The sequence below is a fragment of the Cynocephalus volans genome, chromosome 9, assembly GCF_027409185.1.
Source record: "Cynocephalus volans isolate mCynVol1 chromosome 9, mCynVol1.pri, whole genome shotgun sequence".
NCBI lineage: Eukaryota > Metazoa > Chordata > Mammalia > Dermoptera > Cynocephalidae > Cynocephalus > Cynocephalus volans.
In genome coordinates, this window is record NC_084468.1 from 62,882,526 (window position 1) to 62,908,024 (window position 25,499).

Here is a 25,499-nt window from a genome sequence, read left to right on the forward strand (position 1 = left end):
TTATTCTGAAGTTTTTTTTTAATAGCTATTTTATCATTTGGTACTCATAATAGCCTTATGAAGTAGATAAGGCAATCCCAATATATTTGTTAATTAATTTTCAAGCAAGCTCTACTATCCTGGATATAGCCAGTCAAAATAAATGTCATTAAGTCCAAGAACTACAGGCAATAGTTTAACTCAAAGAACTATTCTGGTCCTGACCCAGAATCTAATTACTTACGGTAGATAAAATTATCCATTTTCCTCAATCTATAGCAGATTAATAACCAACAGGGGACAAGTATAATTATCACAGAAAGAGGGTTAACAATGGAAAAGACAGAATCCCAATGAAAAGCAGAAACTAAAATCGCAAGAAACCTGATGCTATTTCATATGGGAGAAGATGAGAATCCCTAAGAATGCCAGACCAGGGATGCACTGCACAAATTTTTGGTGACGCTGGCAGACTAGACAGCTGCCTCCTCACTTCCTTCACAATTTAGTGGTGCCACACAAATACAGGGGGACAAACATGGTTCAATATATGACGGTGTTTGGTCCCTTTCCTTCCTCTCATCCACAGCAGAAAGCACGTTTTCAACTATAGATTGTGTCATTTGAAGCTTTACCCCATACAACTGTGTACATGACTAAGCTTGAGGGCAGTTACCCAAAGTTTTCAATAGAAAACTGGTTAGAACTTTATGTAATATCAAATAGTTTAACTTGTCCAAACACAGGACTGTTTGCACGTTGCTCTGACCAAATTTCAGGATGTATATATACCATTTGCAAACTTAAGCTGTAGGGAGGTTTTTCAACAAAGATTAAAAGGAGGTAGAAATTTGATAGGCAAACAGAATGTGGTCACTTCTCTAACCTTATTGTAAGAAAAAACCAACACTATTAATGTTATTCAAATGTACACCTGTCCAGTTTCTGCTCTTTATATCATTCTGCCATGACTTGTTCAAAATACGCCAGAGCTGACTTGGGAGAGATATGAAAAACAGAAATGAAAAATAGTGCAAGCAACCATAATCTCAAAGAGCCTGTTCTCTCTCTCTCTCTCTCTTTTTTTTTTTTTTAACAAAAAATTTCCAAGAGAAAACACTTGGGCCAGATACGAGAGATCAAAGTACTGCCCACATTCATTTCCCTAAAGGATCACAGTGGTCACAACTCAAACAAACATTTGTTTTTAAGCTTCTACCACTCCCATGAAACTGATACTTTCTCAGTATGACTCATTTCAAACATAATTAAAGCAAACTAGCATGAAAGACTGATGATTCTCTCAAAAGGTGAACTGAAAGACATGAGACTGCAGCCCTTCCTGCAGCTGAGTACACGACTACCACGTCCTTTTCTCCACGTTCACCCACCGGAGATTTCACATCTGTGGTCCTGTGAGAGCAGAGGTGTAAGTTCTGCCCGTAGCTGCACAGTATGAAAAAAAAAAAAAAAAAAAAAAAAAAAGACATGGGAGAAGTTTCAGAGTAAGGAAATAGTCAATTAATTTATTTCTTTACTTTTTATTTATTTATTTATTTTTTGGCATCTGGCCGGTAAATGGGATCTGAACCCTTGATCTTAGTGTTACAAGGCAGTGATCTAACCAACTGAGCTAACCAGCCAGCCGTACACAAAAGAAATTGAGCCTTTAATTTGAGGTTCAGAATTTAAATGAATGTCACCTTAAAGGCGGCAACCAGAGTGAGGTTGTCTAGGATTAGACTGAAATAAAGAATTTTACCTTAGGTGGCTATGCACCGAGTTAGAGAACCAGAGGCCAAAGACATTCCAAATTACGCTGTGCCTTCCTGCCTGCGTGTTCAGCTGGTTCCCACAAAGTATTCTTGGCTAGTTCATCATAACTGAACCTAATCCTACCCTTGTGTATGTGTGAGTCTGTGTGTATGTGTAAGGAGTGGGATCTTTTTCTGCCCATTCTTGTCTGATACACTGCAAATGCATACTTCAAAATGATCCCCCCGTAAGTCTTGTTACCATGGTAAGGGGCAAGCTGATGAAGTTTTCTAGGTAATTTTTTTCTCAACTTTAAACAAAAGGAGGTAATTCCTGTTTGCTTCAGAATGATGTTCTGATAAACAACAGAAAACTGCAAATAGATTCTATAGAAGGTGTGTCATGAGGATATTATTTTATAATCTGCTGCAGTATATGGAGAGGCATCAATACTACCTTATCATCAATACTAACTTAAAACTCAGGATTGCTAGGAACAAGTGTTTTGAATTTGAGAAATTAAAAAAAAATATCTTGGGAGAGCCATTTAAAGTAATGATGGCTTAATGTGATACTACAAGTGCCTTCATCTCCTTGATATCTTCCTTTAATGCTCTATACTTACTAAGTTTTCATGAATCAAAAAATTAAGATGCATCAAAGGGAGCTGACTGCTCAGACAACTTTGCAATGAGTTTTTAGGTAATGTGAAGTATGATAGCTAATACTGTGAGTTCATATCTTGTACAGTTTTATAAAAGCAGTGCCCATGGGTAATTTCTCCTTTTAAGTGATACTCCTTGTCATTTAGAATCATCAGCCCTTTCAGTCATCTAGTACCTGAAGGTGCAGGGCTTAGGCTGCCTAAGGCTGTGACCCCCCCCTTCTCCTCTGTAGTAAGCACTGGACCCTATGCCCATTGGCAATCCTTAGCTTGGATGGGAGATTAGTCAGAAGTGGCAGATAGACAGAGCTGTCACAGCAAAGCAGAGGTAATTTAACCACAGTTTTCTGGGGACTTCACTTGATAATATATTTTTAGCTCCCTCTTTGTGCCAGGCATATTGCTGGGCACTGGGATGCAAAGATGAATTAGGCATGTTCCTTACCACTGAGAAGCTCACACTATATGAGGGGGAGATAAGTGCATAAAAATACAATTAACTACATGCTCCGAAGGTGAAATGGAAAAGTTGTCAGTGCACTTTGTACAGACTAAGGGGTCAGAAAAGGCTTTCTGGAGAATGTGTTACCAATGTGAGTCTTAAATGATTGGTAGCAGAAGTCAGGTAACTGGGTGTCGAGAAGCAGGTAGACTTGCAGGCAGAGTCAGAAACAAGCAAGAAACTGCATGATATGTGTAGGGAATTATAAAACACTCAGTATTGCTGGAACACAATGTTTGGAAATATTGGCAAGGTGAAAATCATGGTGGGGCTTAAATATCTTCCCCAAAGAAAAAGTAGACTTCCCTTAAGGTGATATCTGGTTTTCCTTAGTTGTGGCCAAAGATCAGATTGAGCTAATTGTCCTCACAGCTCTATCTCCATCCTCTCCTCTGACAGAACTCAAACTCATCTAATAATAGATGGGAGCATGAATGGTATGCAGAGAAGGCTTGGTACCTCAATGTACATACAAAAGGAAGAAGAGTTGGAAAGTTAAGGATTGAAAAGGAAAGAGGGAAGGAAGGAAGAAAGTAGGAAGGAAGGAAGAAATGAAGGAAGGAAGAAAGTAGACTTCATAGATATGATTCTTGCTGGGAATATTTATTAATTTTTCCAAAAATTGTAAGGGGTAATGAAAAAATCAGCCCACACAGAAAAGTGTTTTGTGCATTACTTAACTTCAAATGCACTTTGTTGTGCTCTGTTGAACAGGATCAGGACAATCAGGAGGAACATAATTAAGTCTCCCTTCCAGAAAGCAGGAAGAGCCCTTTGTTTCAAGGAAAGGGAAATTTAAATTTTATCCCCTTTTATTGAAGACCAGGCCTGGGCTAATCAAATCCTGCCTTTACATTTTGTCTTTTCCAATGAAGGAATGCAGTCCTCCAGGAGAGAAGCAATTCAGCAGAAGGGTTGAGAGCACAGGCTCTGGAGCCATAGAACCATGGTCCAGTCCAGTTCTGCCACATGGTAATTGGGGGTCTTCGCACAAATCACCTTGAACCTTGAAGAGCCCTGGTTTGTGAACACCTACTTCATGGAGTTGCTGGGGGATTAGATGAGATTGTGTATAAGCATGTACGCACAAGCAAAAGCTTCTCTCTTTAAGAATGCATACAATTAAAGTGGATACAAAGATCATTTTTTAAGGAATTAAAAACCTGAAAAATAGCTTACCCTTTGCTGGAAAATATGTCTGGTGACTTCAACATACTAAAAGAAGGGATTTGTATTTTCTCATCTTGTATTTTCAGCTGTATAGGTCGTTTTACTCCCCAGGAAATGTCCAGCATTCCTTCAACAATTAGTTTGCCATCTTCAGTCTAAGGAAGAAGCCAAAAACCAAAAAAAAAAAAGAGGGGGGGGGAATGTTTTAACTGAAGATGTAGAAATTGTTCATAAAAGTATTAATAGGTTAAAAAAATCCCAGGGAGGATTGTTTGGCTTCTGAATTTATCTACAAAATAATTCTATTTTTGCAGCATTCTTTTATTTTTGAAAACATTCTTCTATTTTTGAAAACAGCAAAGTAAGTCATGCAGTAATGGCATGTCCACCAGAGGGCAGAGTATGTTAAAATGCTTTCTGAACTCTATAGTTCCTTGATTAAGTGAAATTTTAATTCTCTAATTCTGTTTAACTTAAAATTAAAGCAGATTTTAAAACTGTGCTAAGCTAAAAAATCAGAGGAAACAGCTATTGAGAGAATTAGCAGCTGATTCCTCATCTCTGAACAAGAAAATTTTAACTCATAAATTTACCATGCAGAACAAGAGAAATCATGTATGTAAAATGCAAGAGAAACACTGTAAAACACAAAACATTATAGAAATGATATTTTTGAAAAGTCAATAGCTTTTGAAGAATTTCTTTTAAATTAGAAATAGTGTAACAAAAAAGAAAACACCATGCAAAGAAAAATTAGCAAACATAAATTGAACACTTGCTTATTATGTGGATATAAAGAAATATTAAGACCAAAGCTCATTCCCACAGAACTTATTTTCTTATCTATTTTTCTCTTTTATATGTAAAAGTCCTTTTCTGTTAGTAAAGCAATGTGTTTTTGTTACAGAAACTTTGGAAAACATATAAACTGAGAAGAGTCATATGCCAACTATCCAATAACTATTATAATATCCATTAACTATTGTTACTATGAAAAATCAATTGTTAAACAACATAAATTACTAAATTCTTATTTGAGAGCAAAATGGAAACTCCAGACTCCGGAATCAGACAGACCTGTTTTCGAACCCCGGCTCTGCCACTTCCTAGCTGTGCGGCCTTGGATGAGTTGCTACCTTTAAGCCCAAGCTTCCTCTTCTGAAAAATGGACATTATAATGATCCTTAATCCACAGAACCTGGCATTCAATAGATACTCAATAAATATTATTGCTTATTCTTTCTTTGGCTGATAAACCTACTTTGGATTTACTCCTGAAACAAAGTTCTGCTCTTTCTCCCACTTCTGAGTTCACATTCAGATTACTGAAGATGTCAGGTTACCAATCAGTTGTTTTCAATAACCAAACATAATCTGTTCTTTGAAATGTCAGTATATGATGCAAATTCTATAGTTTAGCCATTGGTGTACAGCATTTTCTTTGCCTAATTATACCCCAATTATCCTTTACATCTAATACTCATACAATAACTGCTCTCCTGAGGTTCTTGCTTTCAAGAAGAAATACTCTATTATCAAAACAATGTTTTTTCACATAAGAAATTTCAGAATATTTTCTAATAGTATCAGAAAATATCTCCTTAGAGACCAACTAAATAAGTCACTCTTGAAGGCTTATTTACTCTGTCCTTTGGCCTCTTAACTTCTGGATCTACACCAATGTACCTGGTGATCTCAAAGATCTTGATATACCATCTCTAAACTTACAGCTCCCAACTTTATATCTCTAGCCCAAACCTTCCCCCTAAACTCCAGTTATCAAACTGCCTGTTTTACATCAACCTTAGTATGTTTCTAATTGAACTCTTGATCTTTCTGATGTAATTATTTTGCTCTTTCACTCTTCTGCACCTTGGTAAATAGAACCCTCATCCTTCCAGTTGCTCAGGCCACTTTTAGAGCCACCATTAACCTTTCTTTCACACCTAACATCCAATGTATCAGCAAGTCCTGTTAGCACTACCTTAAAAATGTATCCCTTATATGGCCACATCTAACCACCTTCCCACTACCATTCTGGTCCAAACTACTGCCATTGCTTGCCTGAGTTATTGTAATAGTTTTCTGTCTGGCCTACCTCATTTTTCCTTTGCCCCTCCATATATTCACAGTAGCTAGAGAAAGCCCTTTAAAATGTAAGTTAGATAATGTTACTGTTCTACTCAAAACCCCCTAGTGGCTTCCCATCTCATTCCAAATACAAGCTGATGTATGTACAGTGATCTGTCTACAAGCCCCTACACGCTCTGGTGCCTTCATCTCATCAGTTATCTCTCTAGCTTCATTGTCTATTACTTTCCCATTCTCACAGGGTTCCTACCAGATTGGCCTCCCTGCTGTACCTCAATTACACTCACTAGGCTTAGGACCTTTGAGCAGGCTGCCGTCTTTGCCTGCAATTCATGTCCCACAGAATTCTGTGTGGTTTTCTCCCTCACATCTTTCAGAGTCTTTTCTCAAATACCCCTTTTCCCCCATCCCACCTAGATTCCTGAGCCCTCTTCCCTGCTTTGCTATTCTCCACAGCCCTTATCACCACTTGACATACTACATATATGTTTCACTTCTTTGTTTCTTTTCTGTCTATTCTACTAGAATGTGGGCAGCATGAAGGCAGGGCATTCTGCCTCATTTCTTTATTGCTGTGTCTCCAGCTTTTAGAATGGTGTCTGGAGCAGGTTAGACACTCAGTAAATATTTGTTTAATTAACTAATTAATTAATCAGAGGTGAAGAAAGCTACACATCATCATCCATGGACTGTTCTTTTCAATAGTATCCATCATTTCTTACTAAGTCAGAAAATCTGGCAAATTCTAGGTTGTAAGTTTATTGACCAGTAATTAAAGATTGAAAGATTAAGCAATCTGAGAGCCTCACTGTATATTTGCTATGATTTGAATGTCCCCCCCCAAACTCATTGAAGCTTGATCCCCATTGTAACAGTGTTAAGAGGTTGGAAAATTAGACTATGGTATTTGAAAAGCAGGGTCTTTGGAAGGTGATCAGATTGTGAGGACTCTGTCCTGATGAATGGATCAATCCATTCATGGATTAATAATTTAATGGGCTGTCAGGGAGTAGACTAGGAGCTTTATAAGGAAAGGAAGAAAGCATGTGGGAAAGTGCTCTTGCTTAGTCCTCACTGTGTGTTGCCACAGGACTCCGTAAAGAGTTCCACCAGAAGAAGACCCTCACCAGATGTGCCCCCTGATCCTTGGACTTCCCAGCCTCCAAAACTGTGAGACATAAATTTTATTTTCTTTATAAATTACCCAGTTTCAGGTATTATTTTATAAGCAACAGAAAATGGACTAAGACCACACTTCACAACATATGGTTTTTAAAAATTATATAAAATTATTTAAAAAATTAAATAACTTTTGTATTGTAAATAGAACACTGATTTATAGAATTGGAAAGAACATACCTCAACTTAAATGTCTATAAAATCAAAACTGAAACATTTTCCTAAAGGAAACAAACTAAACATCATGAATCTGTAGAAACTGTTGAATTAAAATATAAATCATCATTTTCCAAAAGTCTTGATTTTTTCCTAAATTTTATGTTTTTGCAATTACATATATTAAATATCTAAGACATATGACAATATTTTAACATTTTAAAACAAGGCCCATTTCTTTATAAAGGCATTAGTTATTTCCTTCAGTGTATTATTAAATTTAGGAAGGAAATGGAAATATCCAATTAAACTAAATAATTTAAGCTCAGTTATAAAGGCCAGAGTGCTTTGTAAATTTTCTGTCCATACTGCAGGTTTAAGCCAAATCATGGTGGCATAAAGTCCATGCTGTGACATCAAATTTGAAGACTTAAATCAGGAGTAGAAAATTCTAATGTTCCCTGGAGCCAGGAAAATATTGTGAATATGTGAAGTGAACCCCATTAGAATACAAGACTGAGTAGAGAGACCTGTGAAGAATGAAACACTCAAATAAAAAAAAAGAAAAAAAAAAAAAAAAGAAAAGCTAAGGCCACTTTGCACAGTAGCCTGCCAGTTACACTCCTAAAAATGTTTTCTAGCTTTAGAACTTTCCATAATTGTTCCTTTAACATTTAGAAATTTGTTATTATGATTTAGTGCACATTCATTGGGATCTAACATTCAATTTAACAACAAAATCAAACTCAATGTTACAAATGCATCAGTATTTATTTGAATAATCCCCCATTGGTAATGACTTAAGATATCTTCACATTTTCTCCATTAGAAATGATGTTACAATGAACGTTCTATTGATATCCTGGTGCATTTGTAAGAAAGTATTATGATAGATTTTTAGTGGAATTGCTATTCAATAGGTATTGATGTTGCATTTAAAAAATAGAAAGCAAATATGTCATTATAATTATTTTTAAATGCTTTCCTATCTCAAAAATGCTTAGAAAGTTACAGATGTTCCAGGCCTTGGATTTTATGTTATATATATATTTTTAAAAATCATAATCAAGTTAAAGATTCACCTGCTTCTCCCAGACCATTTGTGCTGCTATATTATAGACTCCAACTCATCTTAACTCTGTATATTTATATAAAATTTTTGTGAATCAAACTGTATTGCATTTCTTCAATAGGCTTACCTGTCCATATAAAATATGCAGATGTTTCTGGTTCTCATAAAAATTGTTATAGGTCTTCAATAAAGAATTAAGTTGTTCCCTAAAAATATAAATCACATTCAGTTACAGTCTTAGGATTTTTAATAATAAAAGGCAATAATAGTACTTTTAGTTTACAAATATTATGAGATAGAAATGTTCAATGGAGTCTTTACTGTTCAGTCACTTTAACTTAATGTAGGTCATTGAAAACTGAAGCATTCTTAGAACATCAAAAAATGTTGAAGGTGCTAATTCATAAATAAATAACCAAAAATGGGAAAATGATTGAGTGGTGATGGGAGTGTTCTGCACCAGGAGGCAGTCATGAAATAGAATCACATTTCTTTTTGTTATGCAACATTTAACCAACCTAAATTAAGCACCTAGTGTGTACCTGAAACTGTGCTTCTTATTGGGGATACAGCAGTCGGGGGATGGTTGTTGCAGCTGAGTTATCTCACCCTTAGTGGCAGGTGGACTCTGGCATTGGAATGCTGGTTCCTGCCACACCTCTATCCTTCTCTCTGTGTTGCCATGTCTTGAGATGCTTGTCATCTCTCACCTGGATTACTGCAACAACCTCCTAAAAGTCACCCTGTATTCTCAACAGCAGAAACTATATTAACGCAAATCTGACCATCTCTTGCCTTTGCTCAAAACTCTCCAATGTCTTTCCATTGTTCAGAATAAAAACCAATATCCTTACAATGACCTAAAAGGCTGGATGTGATCTGGTCTTCTGTTACCTCTTCCTTCTCATTTTCTACAACTCTTTCCTTCACTCAGTACACTCAGCCACCAGCCTCCTTGGTGTTCCTTGAACATCCCAGGTACACTCCCATCTTAGGGCCTGTGCTTGCTGATCCCTCTGCCCAGGGCGACCTTCCCCCACACTATCACCTTGCTAGCCCACTCATTTTATTTAACTATTTAATCAAAAGTCACCTTCTCAAGGAGTCCTTCTTGACCCCCCAATCTAGCAATTTTCCTTCCCCCAACAGTTAATATCCTGCTTTCCTCCTTAACCTCTTTTCTAAGTCACCATCTAACCATCTATATATTTTACTTATCTTATGTTCTGTCTCCTCCACTAGAATATAGTTCCATGAGGGTAGGGGTGTTTGTATGTTTTGTTCAGACTATGCTTTGCCTGGAAGAGCACTTGGCATGAATAGGAACTCAACAAATTTTGGTTGAACGTAATTATCAGAAAATTCTCATTCCTAAACAACAACAACAAACAAAGGGGAAAAAGCTTTTTTATATAAGCAATTTATGGGGGGAAAAAAACTCATGATATTAAAATTCCAAGTATTTCAATCACTAAAACCTCTTTGATCTTCACTATTTGTCTCCCTCCCATAAGAATACTGGCTCCATGAAGGCAGGAAGTTTAATCGATTGTATTCACTGCTGTTTCCAGTGCTTACAGCAGAAACTTGCTCATAGTAGGCTCTTATTTGATAAAGAATTACTGAATATTGAATGACAGAATTCATATACACTTATAATTTTCAATGTGCACATTTCCAAGGATCAATATCCTCACTACAATTACCATATAAAAAGATTCTACAGAAGTTCTCCACGCTATTGTTCCATTTCCTGACTGAGTTATTTTGAATTTTTAATGTTAATGAATATTTCTGTTCTAAGTATTATTGGGCACAATTCCCTTGAGGTCTATGCTGTGGGATTTTTTTTTTTTAAGTTAAACTGCTGGTGAAGAGCATGAACACTGATTATTTAGTGCCAGAGCATCACACAGAACTTTTCAGGGTCATTTGGCTCCTGATAGGCTGAGCCGTGAGAGTTGTTATGAAAGCAGATGAAGCTTTACATAATCTTGTTCCCTCAGCTTCCATTTTTTTTTTTTTTTTTTTTTTTTTTGTCTTTTTCGTGACCGGTACTCAGCCAGTGAGTGCACTGGCCATTCCTATATAGGATCCGAACCCACAGCGGGAGCGTCGCTGTGCTCCCAGCGCCGCACTCTCCCGAGTGCACCATGGGCTCGGCCCTTCCATTTCTGATAAAACTACATTACACAGTATGGTACAAGCAGCCTTCAAAGTATTTACCTCAAAAACATGTACAGTTGGAAAATGTTTCTCTACCTGAACAGAGTCCAAGTCTTCGACTGAAATAAGTCTTCAAATGACTCAGGGAATGGGCAAACTGTGATCCTGAGGCTGCCTGTTTTTGTAAATAAAGTTTTATTGGAATATAGCCACAATAATTTGTTTGCTTATTGGCTATGGCACTTTCCTGCTATAACTGCAGAGCTGGGTAGTTGTGACAGCAACTATATGGCCCACAAAGCCTAAAATATTTACAATCTAGCCCTATGCTGAGAAAGTCTGCCAATCCATAATCAACTATGCAACACAGGGTAACTGGATATCATAGAAATCTTCCACATTTTCCTCACCATGAGCAGGATCTCTCTGACTATTAATGGCATTTTGAAGGATTTTGGAGTGTGGAAGAAGATGAGATCTCAGTAAACTAAAGTATTGGGATAATATTAAGTTAATAGTGCAATATAAAGGAAGGAATTAGAAAATTCAGAAAGAATAGCTATAGTGAAAGCATTCCAGGTATTTCTTTGTGTATGTTACCAGGGGAACTTTTGAAGGTGATTCATTTATGTACCTGTTGAAACAATGCATCTGATGAAACAATGGGTCTAATATAATATTGGGAATAAAATGCTAGCATATAACATTCCAATTTGTTGGCATTAGGGGCAAAGGAGCTGAAGAGTTATTGTTGAATTGATTGTCTGCATCTGCTGACGAATTCCCTCTAACAGAAGGCCTGTGCTAATGGTCATTCATTCGTACATGACAGTTGCTGTGTGGGCACAGTCAAGAAGCCTCAGTGACAGGGTGGGTGAGAGCTTCAAGGAGTAGATTCCACCTATGGTTTACCTTGTGGGTAAGAATTAAACAAAAAGTGCGAAGAGCTTGCCAGGCAAAGGAAACACCAGTAACAAGGACAGGTAGTTTATGGAGAAAATTCAGAGAGTTGGGATTCTAAGAATATAATATGTAAAACAGAAAATGTTGAGCACTGAGCCCTGTGAACCATTTTAAGTAACTTAGAATTCATTCTGCAGGCAATGGGCAGCTATTGAAGGTTTTAGGCCACAGAAAAATAGGATGATACTAAGAGCCACTACGTAGAGTGTAGAGGACAGATTTCAGCACAAGACAAGCTGGAGGCAGCAAGATGGGTGGGACCATTGCAATAGTGTTGGGGTAGAGGTGCAGGAACGAGGCTGATGTCCCACGGAAAGATGATCAAGTGTCCCACACGCACGGAAGGATCAAAAGTCTAGAAGGGACTAAAATAACTACAGGGATCATATGGTTTAGGAGATTCAAATGCAATCACTAAAGTGTTATCTGGGCAGCCCCTAGTCAGGATGGGGGACACTGATCTAATACACACTGTGACCTGTCAATGGTAATTTTAACAATTTTTTTAGAGCCCATTTAAATGGACCACCTCCAAAAAAAGAAACAAAAAAATCTTTGCACCTTCACCCAAAGAGTTCCCCACCCAGCATAACCCAAACTGCTTAGCATAGATTGTTCAACAGCCCTAAAAAAGCTTTAAAATGGGTAATAAGAAATGGATTCTATATCTAGTCTTCTCATTTACAAACTTGTGAAGTCTATAAGCCACAGGAATGCCCAAAAAACAGACACAAGATTCAAGCATACTTTACGTGTGAAACCTAAGAAATTGATTTTCTAAGAAAAGACTTTGTTTTTCATACCTTTTTTTGGTACACAAAATACAACATCACAGTATATAACAAGTGTGTTTTAAAACATTATCATACACTATATAATAGGGATGATGTTTTTACTAAACTGAAGGATGCCAAACTTCCATATAAACTGGAGTTCTAACTAAATGAACATGTAGAATTGCAAGCTTCCCCAGGACAGAAGCTGGCCCCCTGCCTCTGGCAGTGCAGGGGGAGGATCCTGGTAGAGGCCTGGAAGAAGAGTAGCCAGGGAGAGACTTAGCATGGGGGTTGCAGTTATAGAGGAGGGACGTTGAGGAGATCCCAGGGCTCCTGTTCCTTTAAGGCCCCAGCCTGATTTTAATGAGTAATAGTGGATATGGAATTAATTGTAAAATGCTTAGGTGTACTTTGTACTTTATGGCCTGAATTGCAGCTGCTCAGCAGATGGGAATTACCCACATTCTGACGTTTGCAATGAATAATGGACTTAGTAAGAAATGAGTTCCTCAATCTTATCAGACTATTAGCTGGCCGGAAGAAAAAAATTTTATTTGATTTCATAAAACCACAACACGCAAGTACATGGGACAGGATGGTGGGTATAAGTGAATTATGCCTCGCATCCATAGATAGACTGGATGTCAAATATTAGTTGTAAGGCAGTTTTTCTTTTTGTTTTAATAACAATTTACAGCATAATTAAGTGAACATCCAATTCCTTTTCTGGAAACCAAAGAACCCTGTTCCATTCTTTACAGTGATTTTTACAATTTTGACCCACTAAGGGCAAAGCAGCAACATTATTGTACACTGTAACCTAACATAAACTTCAGAGACCGCCATGTGACACAAACAAACTTCAGGAGAAAACACAACCCAACGCAGCTGCCAAAGGCATATTTGGCCATTGGCCATGGTTGGCCATGCTTCCTGGGTTTGTGTTACTTCTGCCTCTTGGAGACTTGCTGAAAAATGTTCATGGCTCAAGTCAGGCAGTCACTGAACTGCACTGAGACAATTGCATAAGAATAACATTGCACTGAGTGTGTGCCATGTTTAAGAGCAGGCATCTAAAACATGTGAGTCTCTTCAACAGATGAAAAACTGAGGCAGACTAAAAATGTTAACTTGTTCTCTTGCATGTTTAGTTTTTTCTCCATTGATTTTGTTCATAGTGTTAAATTTTTGCAATGAGATTATTTAACAACTTTACATGTTAGGTTCAAAAAGCTGAATTTAAAACTTTATATATATATTTATAAAATAACTGAATCAAACCTGAAAAAGTAATGTAAAGTGATTATTTGCTGGGAATTAAGGTTGTGATTTTTATTTTGTGTTTTGTAATTCTGTATGCTTTCCAAGCTCTATATAATAAGTGTGTATTAAATTCATGATTTTAAAAATAATTTTACATACATAAAAACATAATATAAACTCTAAGATATTTTTTGAAAGGTGGCATCTGGAAATATGAGGACAATAGAAAATAAGAAAAGCCTTATCATTAAGCCATTTGTCGAGACAAAGCATCATTGCATATTTCTAAAATACATCTTACTCTGCAAAGAGCAGCAGGATTCTCTCAATCTATTTTATCTTTCATTACTGACCACTGGAATCGGGGAATTAAAACTGCAAACTTAGCTCTTCTTCTATCGCCTGCCATGGTCTTCTTGCCTTTGGCCTCATCCCCTGGCTCAGACCAGGAAGAAGGAGAATATGCCTTCCAACCTTTGCATAGAGACTTTCCTCTGCTAGCAAAGCAGTTTATTCATATTTCCATTGCAAATGAAGGTATTGGGTTCCAAAATCTGAAAACTGAGAAGGTGGGGAGAGGAGGACTATCTTGATTGAGATAAAAATGTAACCCTAAATTATTAGGGAGCTCCAGATTTTGCTTAACTTTCCTAACTTCAAAGCCCTAGGGAGAGGCACAGGTGCTGAAGGGACTGCCCTTTTCAAAGAGGAAAAGTTTCCAACTTTTCTAGCAACTCTGCTAGAGTATCGTTAATTTCTGCTGGTGGTTGGGATGGTGGTACATGTGGTTGGTTTCCTTTATATTTTCAAGCAATTCTAGTCTTAGACCTTAACTCTTTCTTCCGTGCTGACTACTGATAATAAAAAAGGGCCTGGGAGTTTCACACGATCTATTAGCAATCTAATCAACAAGGTAATAGAACCACATTTGTTCCCATTCCCAGCATATGACCCCCTTCTGACTGCTGTTGGCCATTTTGTAACTTTTGTATTTTCTGGGACATTCATTTTTTTCAAGATTACTCCTGTAAAAAATAACGATGGAGCCATGAATAGATAGAGCTGTCAGCTTCTCAACTTCCAAGACTCAGATAAAAGCAAAAGAATTAAGGAATAATTAAATAATAAATAATACATAATTAAATAAAAATAACGTAAAATAATTAATAAAGATTAAGGAATAATTTCACAGTATTAAAAAGAAAGTTGAAGTGATGGCTAGTTGGTAGAAACAAAGAAAACAGCCAAAATGTTTTAACTAAAAAATTCTCCCATTTGGGAGGGGCTTTAGTGACGCAGAACAGTGTCACTGGATGCTGATAAGACATGGAAAAGGGAACAAAAAGGGAGAAGCCGAGAAGGATTGCATGTATATAAAGTTTAATACTAGTGCTTGTGAAGAAAACAGAAGGGTGCTCTAGATCTGATATCTGATCATTTTTAAGAGGATCCCTTTATAAGGGTAAATATTAGTATTTGGTATTTTAACACTTTAGCATGTTTTCCAACCTTAAATGAGAATAGGCACTTAGCTACTCCCTTTCCCGTTATGTTTGACTTCTAACGTTTAAGAAAAAAGATTTTAAAATGTACAACCTATTGTTCCAGTTGGCTGCAATGAGCTACTGTCACATCAGTCCTTGTTTTCTCTTTTCCCAAGCAACTGATTTCCTCGGGGCAGCTCACACAGTCAGTGGACAGGAAAGAAAGAGGGGAGCCTCTGCTCTATAATCTCCTTCTCTGGCCTGAAACACACAGAGCATGGTCTTTGGTTCCCTAATACTAACACTATTCATAACTCAGTACCAATTTTTATATTTTGATCCTAATTCATCATAGGAACCTGGAACTTTTGATAAACAAGAGTTTGTTTCTTGTTGTAGTTGAATTTTTGGAGAGAACAGATTAAGAAGAATTTAGTGGCTAAGAAAATACTGTTTGAAAACCACAGAAAAATTGTGTGCCCCTCTATGTATGGACAACATAAAACCCAGGGGTGCACATGCTTATTTTAGATAAGTGCTTCTCAAACTTGACTTAGCATCAGAATCACCTGAAGGGCTTGCTGAAACACAGATTGCTGAGCTGCATCCCCAAAGTTTCTTGTTGAATAAGTCTGGGTGGGTCCTGAGAATTGTCATTTCTATCATGTTCCCAGGTGATTTTGATGCCACTAGTTCAGGGACCACACTTTGAGATCCACTCTTGCATCTTAGGTTGTTGAAAATCCAGATGATATTCGTCTTTTAAGAGAGGGGAAACCTTTTTACTGGAAGATTGCTGGTTGAAATATGTGGCCTGCACTAATTAGAACTAAAATAATTACATACAAGAGGTCTTCAAAAAGTTCATGACAAGATCTGTATTATCTTTTAATTCCATATTCCCCGTGAACTTTTTATAGTACCCTCATATAATCAACCTAGAAATTTGTATTTACATTGGAGAGCAGTATGTAGATAATCACCTTACCCCTAGATATGAAACAGTATTTCAGAGTGACACATCAAGTCATGCTAATGTCTTGACTTAGTTCTCAGAAGTTGGTCACTCCCCTACTCATTCATATTCATTCAACAAAAATTATTGAGGGACTACTATGTAACAGATAATGAAATAGATTCGGGGGGTACAACAATGTACAAAACTGTGAGGTCCCTGATGGGACTTATTTTCTTGTAGAGGACAACAAAAGAAAACAAAAGAGCAAATAAAGAAGTACTATAATTTTACATAGGGATAAGTTTTATGAGAATGATAACACAGGTTTATGTGATACAGTGCTTAGAAAGAGGACATCTTAGAGAGGGTAGTCAGGAGGTCTGAAATATTAAACTAATACCTCAATTATGGGAAGCAGCCAGCCATAGGAAGAGTCAAGGAGAGAGTGTTCCAGGCAGGAGATGCAAACATCATGTCCTGTAGGCAGGACCAAGCTTGGCATGTTTGAAGGAGAGAAAGAAGGAAAGAGTGGTTCAAGATAGGGTCATAAAGGTCTTTCAGGCCAGATTAAATTGAGCTTTAGAGACTATGGAGTTTATATTTTATTCTGAGTGCACAGGAAACCTTTGGAGGGTTTAAGCACTATGATGTGATTTACATGGTAAAGAGGGATTCCGGCTTCTGAGGGAGAGTGGGCTGCAGGGGCAGGGAATGAAAGTAGGTAGCCCAATAAGGAGGCTGTTGCAATTGTCCAGACGAGAGATAATGGCCGCTTCGAATACAGGGTGACAAGTGGTCAGATTTTGGAAGTGGAGTTGGTTGGACTTGCTGTGGGGCTGGGTACATATTTGGGTCTTGCTTCTCATTCACCTGTGGTGTAGTCTTTCATTTCATGTTTTTCTAATATAAGCCATATAGATTTTTAAAAAGCCAGATGAAAGTGAACACAGGTGTGCCACACACACACACCAGTCATTACTGGAGCAGATGCAAGCTCGCTGTAAAATAACACCCTTTGTGAATAGCCAGGGACTTCTGTGCTTGTGGAGGATGACTACTGCCTTGAATTCACAGACTTATGCCCACGTCCCCTTCCTTTGGGAGGGGGGAAATGATCTCTATCTACCCTATTTAATAAAGTCTTTCAATTATTTTGCTGATAGGCCTTTCAGTCTCCTAGACCTTTGGGATTGTTACTAGAGGGTCTGAAACACAACAGGAGGCCAGTGAGTCTCAGGGCCATCAGCATGAGCGTGAACCAGAGGCAGAGCTTTCCTGACACATGGGCTCTTAAATCCACTGGCTCCTGCTTTGCTCTTTGATGATGCTGCCTTGACTTTCACCACTGATTCTCTTTGCATTTGACAAAACTTATTAAGCAAACTCTTTGTTTCTATTCTGGGCATCCTCCATCTGTTCTCCATGCTCTATACAGAGTATATAGATTGTATCTAATCATATTATCTGCTTTGCTTAACATCCTTAAATGTCCTTCCATTGCTCCTGGGATAAAACACCCAAATCCTTATCATGGCAGGTAAAGTCGCGCTTGGTCTCTCCCCTGCCTTCCTCTTTAAGCTTCTTTCAAGAGATGCTTTCCCTGCCTTCTGCACCTCAGCCACCTGGACATCTTTCACTTACCGGAACTCTGTGCTCCTGGGCCATAAGGATTTCAGGCAGACTTCCTGTGTCAGGAACATTCCACCCACTCCCATGAAGCTCATTAGCTCCCTCCTCATTCAGATGGTCTCATAAACATCCCTTACAGGGAGAAGCCTTCCTGGAACCCCTGTTAAGGCTAGGTCCTTATTCTTTCATAGAACTGGGTCCCTTTTCTTCAAGACACTTACTTTCAGTTTGTTTTAGGCCTCTAGACCTGCTGTTCTCAAAGTGTGATCCCCAGACCAGCAGCATCTCCTCCAGCTGGGAACTCAGACACGCAAATCCTCATCCATCCCAGACTACGGAATCAGAACCTCTGAGGATGGGGCTTAGCAATCTTTATTTTAACTAGCCCTTAGGGTGATTCTGATGAAGACTCAAGTTTCAGTTCTGAAGTTTCAGATTGCAAGCTCCATGAAAAGAAAACCCCTGTCTGTTTTTACTCAAAATTATACACCCAGCTTCTCAAGTATAGCTTCTGCCTCATGGTTTGTTCTAAAAAATTACCTGTTTAGGGAATAAAATACAGAAAATTGAATCCTGACCTACTTTTAGAGGGAAGAAAATCTTTCACCAGTGTAACTACCACATCTAGAAATTCAAGTAAATTCTCTAAGTGTAATATATTTCTGGAGTATTTCAATTTTGACCTCATCAGACTTTCCATGGAAACATTTTCAGTGTATCTTGGACAGACAGATGATATCATTGTTTTTAAATCAACTGAAGGGATAAAATAGGTAATTGTGGAGTTGATAAATTTTACTGGGAATAGCAGAACATTGAGTCATATTGATATGCTTAATGACTGTTGACAATACATGCTTATTGAAGACTATCAGATATAAGGAAAGCTTAATAAATGTCTTTTTACATATCTGGGGGTGATGTTATTGACATTTTTGTGACATAGTAATATATGTGACATCCATTTTCTCATAATAAAAATTTGTTTTCACTGTGCCATCAAACATGAATAATGTAAAATTTAAAAAATAATCCTCACATAGAAAGTATTCTAATTTTTAAAGAAGATGGTCCTAACATGTTTCAAACCCTTTGCCTGTGGCTTATTGTAAAATTCTGGCTCCTTATACAAATACGTCAGAAAGGGCACTCTTACCCTTATTAAAGACAGAAATCCAATGGCCTTCAGGGGTGTAATGCCCTCTCTTTATAAACCTACCTGCAGGACTCGCTGCAGCACTCAGTGTTCACTCCTATTCCTTTGATCAGGAGAAGACCCTGGACATGGAACCTGGGCAAACACTGCCCTCTGGTTGTACTGGCCAGGTAGGAGGCAGCCTCTGTAACAGTGGTTCTTTGTGTTTAATTTGTGCTTAGAAGTGCAGGTGGCTGATTCCTTTGTTTCAGCAAAGGGTGCCAGCCAATATGCTTGGAAAAAGAAACTGTTTGGAATAATGCACTTTCTGCTAAAATTTATTACATCATGCTAATTAAACTTATTTACTAAGGACAGGAATGCCCACATGCCTTCTGGGCTGTTGCTGGAAGAGTCACAGTCTGCAAGGGTTTATAGTAAGTTTCTAGGTAGGAGAAAAAGTCTAACAGGTTCTGAGAGTGAAATCTGGTCTGCATTCTAAAACTGGATTTGAACTTCTTTTTATTTTTTGTTTGGTTTTAAATACAGGGTTGGCATTTACTCACCTCTAAAATGCCCTGATTTCAGCCTACAACTTGAAATGAAAGTACTTTAAAAGTAACCATAAGGAATATATATATATGAATATATATATATATATATATATATATATATATATATATATATATATATATATATATATATATATATATATATATATACATTTTTTAAAATTCAGCTCATTTAGGATATTTACAATGTGAAGTAACAGAGCAGTGAAGACTCCAGGCAATGAAAAAGCAACTGGGAGCTCAGTCATTTGAGCATGAAGCTAACCTATGCCAGTACCCTGTGATGAAGTTTCTAAACTCACAATTTTCATCCAGTAGTAAGATACAAATGTTATGCTGCTTATTGTACTATTAATATCAGGACCTCTTATTTTATTGAAAAAACATACTTCTCATAAAATTTGCTGAAACCAAAATTTCAATTATGCAGATTCTATTTTACTATTAATTTCCATTGTTTTCATGTATTTCTGTGCAGAAAAATAAAAATCCCTTAATAAGTTGGCAATTTTTGTCACGTTTGACACAACAATGCCTAGTAAAGAGAAAGAATGGAAAACCTGCTTATTAAGCGAATGAAGGAGTGGGTGTTTGCCAGATTTGTGCTACACTGGATATCAGAGTTGGTCAGTGGTATTATAATTTCTGATGACAGTTTTGCAGAGATTTCTCTAAGGTTCCAGGAATTTTTTTTATATCAGGTCAGAAGTTCTCAGAACTTTAATCCTTTCTTCCTCTGAGCAGTGGTCCTCAGAATTCCGTATGCATCAGAATCCCCTGACTAGTTCTGGGGTAGAGCTTGGGGTCTGCATTGTGAACAAGCATCTGATTTAGAAGCAGGTGGTCCATGGACTGTATATTTTGAGAAATGCTATCTTCGAATCTGGTGTTTGTGTAATTATGCTGCTACAATATTTTACTTCACCATTCTGAGCTCCAGTTAATACATGGATACTGAGGCCTCAGAGGGGCTCTGGATTATAGAAAAGAAACTAAAAATCCTCCATTCTGTCAATTCAAAATATAACACAAAACAAGCATCAATGGAATCTCAGAAACTTCTTTGGAAATATCTTCTAAAAAAATATGTGGTTTCATTGTGAGATATTTTCCTGCAGACAAACAATAAAATGGGAATACATATAGGGTCTCCAGATTTGTTAGTTTTCTTTCTCTTATATTGCTGACTACTAGAAACTATTTATAAAAATACTTTTGGAGGTTAAAAAATATTACAGAGTTCTGGCTTTAAGGATATTTTGTAGGAAGGATTAATACATTCTGGCTTAGGGCTATCGCAGTGCTTTCAAACTAATTATTCATGCACTGCTTTCCTGATTTAGATCAACTCAAAGAATCAACTGTTGTCAATATTTTTCTAATTGTCCTGAGAAAACATTTGTGAAATCAAAGATTGTACGTGCTAGTTATATTTTCCTAATACTTTCCGTAAGTGTTCAAATGAAAAAATGATCATCTATGTTTTACCTAAAATCATCTCATGAATCAAAGTCATCTAGATATACCCCACCTTGGGAAACAGTACGTAAAAGATGCTTAGGTCTTACCCTCAAAGGGTTTACAGTCGACCCTGGGAAACCAAGCATCCGTGCAGGAAACAATAAAGACAGGCCAGGAGGCCCTAAGCTGTTATTTTTTTAGAAAGCTAATTTGCAGCAATAATATTACATTTATTTGTACACTTTGATCTAGTAATTCTACTTCTTTGAACTAGCCCTGTGTATTCAAAAATTTGGAGCCATCTTGAAGACTGAAACTAGGGGAATGATTTTATTATGGCGCTTCTATATCATTGCATGCTACAATGTCATTAAAATCATTTTTAGAAGATTTTTTAGTGGTCTGGGGAAATATCTGTATTATAATGCCAAGTGTGTAAAACAAGATATAGTGTGATTTCAGCTTTGTAAAATGGAATCCTTGCAAGGTGGGGAATATGCCAAAATTAAACTGTATTTTTTTTCTGAGTTGTGAGTATGGATACTTGTTATTCTTTTAATGTATGTTGTTTCTAAATTTTCTAATTATAATTTTATAATTATATGAATATATGTAATATAAACATGTAAGATATAACCTATAAAATAATTACACTTTTATAACTAGAAAAGAAATATTTTTAAAGAACAAATACACAAGTAATTAATGAGGGCTAATTAAAATCTTACCGAGGCTCAGGAGGATTTCATGGGAAAAGGGAGTTACTAAGATTGGGAAACTAAAATATTACAAAGGAAACAACTAAGTGACTTTGTGACACCAGTGAATGGAGTAGATGTCTGTTTCAGTGAAAATACATAAATCTGTTCTGTATTACAGAGATGAACAAAAGAGGGCAATATGGTGATCCAGGATAATAAGGTACCACTGGTTGGTCATGGCCACAAATGAGATTGGTATAAATCTGCTTAGAACAGAATCAGTAGCTCTATAAATGTGAAAGATGAAGCTGTTCTGGAGAAACCAAGGATTCAAGGAACACGAGGAACCTAGAGAATAAATAGAAACACATGTATACAAATGACCTGGATTAGCAAGAGAAGGAAGTGCCCTAAGAGCAGATAAGAGTGAGGATGGATACCTGGTCTTCTCCAGCACATTTCTCTTGAGGTTTTGTCAGGGGAGAGAGGTCATCGTTCACGGACCATGGATGTACAGTGAGTGCAGCCAGGGGGCTATGGGTTACTACTGAGGACAACTGGTGCCTGTTTAGAGTGGCGTCTAATCTTTTTGTAAGGGAAGGTCTAAAGAACTGAGCAGGGAAAGCCCTCACTTCCGCGGGAATCTGGAGGTAAAGAGCTGCTGTGCACAGCTGAGGTACACCTCGGTTGTAACCCCAGACTGAGAGGGGGGTCCTCGGAGTGGTCTAGCAGTGCACTGGCAGGGCGAGATGGAATCATGACTTCGTGAGCTGAACTGAGTTAAGCAGCATCGAGTAACAGGGAAGTACGTGCGCAGGTTGGTACATTCTTCTCTAATGCTGTGTGGATTGTCTCTCCTCTGAACTTTCCTCCCAGTGTGGTAAATTTGTTTTCCTGGTAGTTTAAACTTAAACTGCACAGAAGGCATATAGACAAGAAGAGCACTGGTGTAGACACTTCTCTTTGGAGATGCTTCTCTTCCTTCTGTAGTCCTCTTGGAAGGAGGCAAATGTGGTAAGGGGACGATCTCTCACCCCTCTCCAGCACTTTCTGTCCCTCTCCTTTTGTTCCACATGGACGTTTTCTTCACTGGCCTTCATTGTAAGTTACCTGTGCTTATTTATTTATTTATTTCTCAGTCTTTTATTTCATCTTCTTATCTCCTCAACTTTCGTCTTCTCTTTGTATCTCCATCAATGCTTCAGTTGCTTTGATATTCCAAAGTGGTGTCTTCTATATATATTTTACCCACTACGTAACTGTTTTTCCTCTCTGCTCAGTCTCTACATTCACTCTGCTCACTTTTCACCCAACATACCTCTGCCTTGCCTTCTTTCCTACATTTCCTACTTCACTTCACTCTTACCTAACCTTAGACCTCGAATCTTCTCACTTGTGCTTATTACTTTGGTGATCTCATTCAATCTCAAATGTAAAATATCCAGGATTGAAATCCCAATCTTCTATCCCAAACCTGCTCCTCCGATAGTCTTCTTAATATCAGAAAATGTTAACTCCATTCTTCTACACCAAAAACCTTTGGATTATCCTTGAGTATTTCTTTCCCATCCCACATCTAACCCTTCAGGAAATCCTATGGTCTCTTCCTTCAAAATGTATCCAGAATCGGACCATTTTTCCCCCTACCTCCACATTTGTTCAGGCCACCGTCACCTCTACTCTGGACTATCAGCTTTTTCGTAGTTTCCCTATTTCTGCTATTGTCCCCTCTTCAATCTGTTCTTAACACAGCAGCCAGATTGATGTTGTCACTCATGTGCTTAATACCCTCCCATGGCTTCTCATTTTATTTAGTGGGAAAGACTAAGTCTCATAATGGCCTATGAAACCCACATGTTCTGGCTCCATTTTGTCTCTGCTCTCACCTTCTCCTACTGTCTTTCTCCTTCAATTTTCCTACACTGGCCTCCTTGACCCTTAAAGATATGCACCTGCCTTGGGGATATGGACTTGCTGTCCCCTTTGCCTGGAATGCCCCCAACCAGGTGCCTGCATGGCCTCCTTTCTCACCTCCTTCAGGTTTTTCCTCCAATGCTACCTCCTCACTGAGGACTTCCCTGGCCATCTTACATGAAGTTGAAACCCTTCCCACTCTCTACCCTCAGCACTCTTTACCCTTTTCTCCTTTATTTTTGTTCTTCGTACCTTTCAGCATTTATCTTAAATATTGACTGTATCTCCTCTTTAGGATGTAACCCCCTGAGAGTAAGGTTTTGTTTGATTCACTGCTGAGCACTCAGGGTCCACAAGAGTACCTGTCCATGGTGAGCAGTCAGTAAGTATTTGAGGAATGAATAAATGCATCATCTATTTTCTGCTTCGTGTCTCCTTTTCACCCTTATATTTCATTCTCATCCTCTAGCTGTGACTTCAATTACATTTTTGACCATATTTGTTCCCTCTGCTTTCCTACTGCTCAACCCTGCATCATTTACATACCCTTTCTTCTCTCATTTATTTGGCTTTATTTCTTTTGCCACCCTCTGTAAGACTTGGGTTGGGTGCTGGTACCAACTGGAATTTTACTATTTCATCTTTCCCCTCCTTAGTTTCTGCTCTAGCTCGGCCAGGTTCAGTTCTTATCTTTACTCTTATAGGTTTTAAACCCCTACTCTATTATTCCCAACACAACATAAGATGCTATTTTCTGTGTATAAGAAAAGAGTTGTGGATGTTGGCCGTATACTGCATAACCTAATGTGAAGAGTGAACCAGGTAAAACAGAGTGTGTCATGAGGAGCAGGGGAGGGAGAGGCAAGGACAGGACACACTGTTTTTGGCCCTTGGCTAATTTTTTCAGTGTTTCATTTATAAGAAGCCTTAGATCCTTCACTAATTGCTGCTCTTCAGAACTGTCCCAGCTATTAAAACAGAAATGTAGCTTTTAAGTGAAATTAAACCACTCTTAACAAAATATGGGCGATTGTTCCACGAGAGGGTATGGTTCAGCAGTCTTTAGGAACATACTTTTTCAACTTATCCAGTGTTTCAACTGGCAATTCATATGATTGAGGCTGTTGATCACATATCATGCTTAGAAAACTTTGAATGGTACATTCCACAAGTGACTAGTGAGTATGATAACATATAACATAGGTGTGTGGTTACCTGGTTATGAACGTCCTTTCATTGATGAAGATCCAAGAAGGGTATTGGTGAGCTGTCATAGTCATCTTTCTCCCCTTTTGAGATGGTCTGAAGATACCCTAAACAGTAGAATAACATTAATGATCTGTTTCTGGGATGCATTCTCACATTAGTTTCTGATTTAAATTGAATATTTTGTTGTGTCTCTAGTGTAAAAGAATATTTGGGGGAGTTTCTAAGTGGTATTTCATGTGTGAGCAAAACAGAAAAATGTTCTATGTAAATTGAAGAACTACAGAAACAGTGGCTCCAGGCAAGGAAGGATTGGGCAAGTCTGTTTTTGATGTATTTCTGGAAAGAGAAATATAATTCTGTACATATGTGTGATTCTGAGCAAGGGATCATATTTCCTCTATTGCACAACTCAGCCTAAACTGGCTGAACCCTTGCCCCAGTCAGGTGAGCACAACTTCAAGTTTCCAGGCAGCTAAAATCAAGCTGTGACTCGAAAGGCTGATTAAATATGATGTAATATCCTTCAAGTCTCCTTCAGGCTGTAGAAACTGTGGCCAGACCTGAATAATCTCCTCTTTTATAAGTTCATAGAAATGGTATTAGAGTGTGACCAGAGATTTTAAGTATAATATTTTCTAGTCATTCCATTTTGCAGAAGTTCAATATTTAATGATTATTGCTCCAAGCCTATAGAATCAAA

The 25,499-nt window shown here is 37.7% G+C and overlaps 1 protein-coding gene across 2 annotated transcripts in view; it reads right to left on the reverse strand.

The window, feature by feature from the left end:
* RASSF6 (Ras association domain family member 6) overlaps positions 1-24,896 on the reverse strand; it is a 37,351-nt gene extending 12,455 nt beyond the window's left edge. The window contains exons 1-3 of one of the 2 annotated variants that reach the window (XM_063108693.1): positions 24,806-24,896; positions 8,696-8,774; positions 4,080-4,225 (exon numbers count right to left, since the gene is read on the reverse strand). In XM_063108693.1, coding sequence (XP_062964763.1) covers positions 4,080-4,225; positions 8,696-8,774; positions 24,806-24,870 — 290 coding nt within the window. In that variant the 5' untranslated portion in view covers positions 24,871-24,896. The remainder of the gene's footprint in view (positions 1-4,079; positions 4,226-8,695; positions 8,775-24,805) is intronic. The other variant, XM_063108692.1, reaches the window with a different exon arrangement.
* Positions 24,897-25,499: the final 603 nt, after the last annotated feature.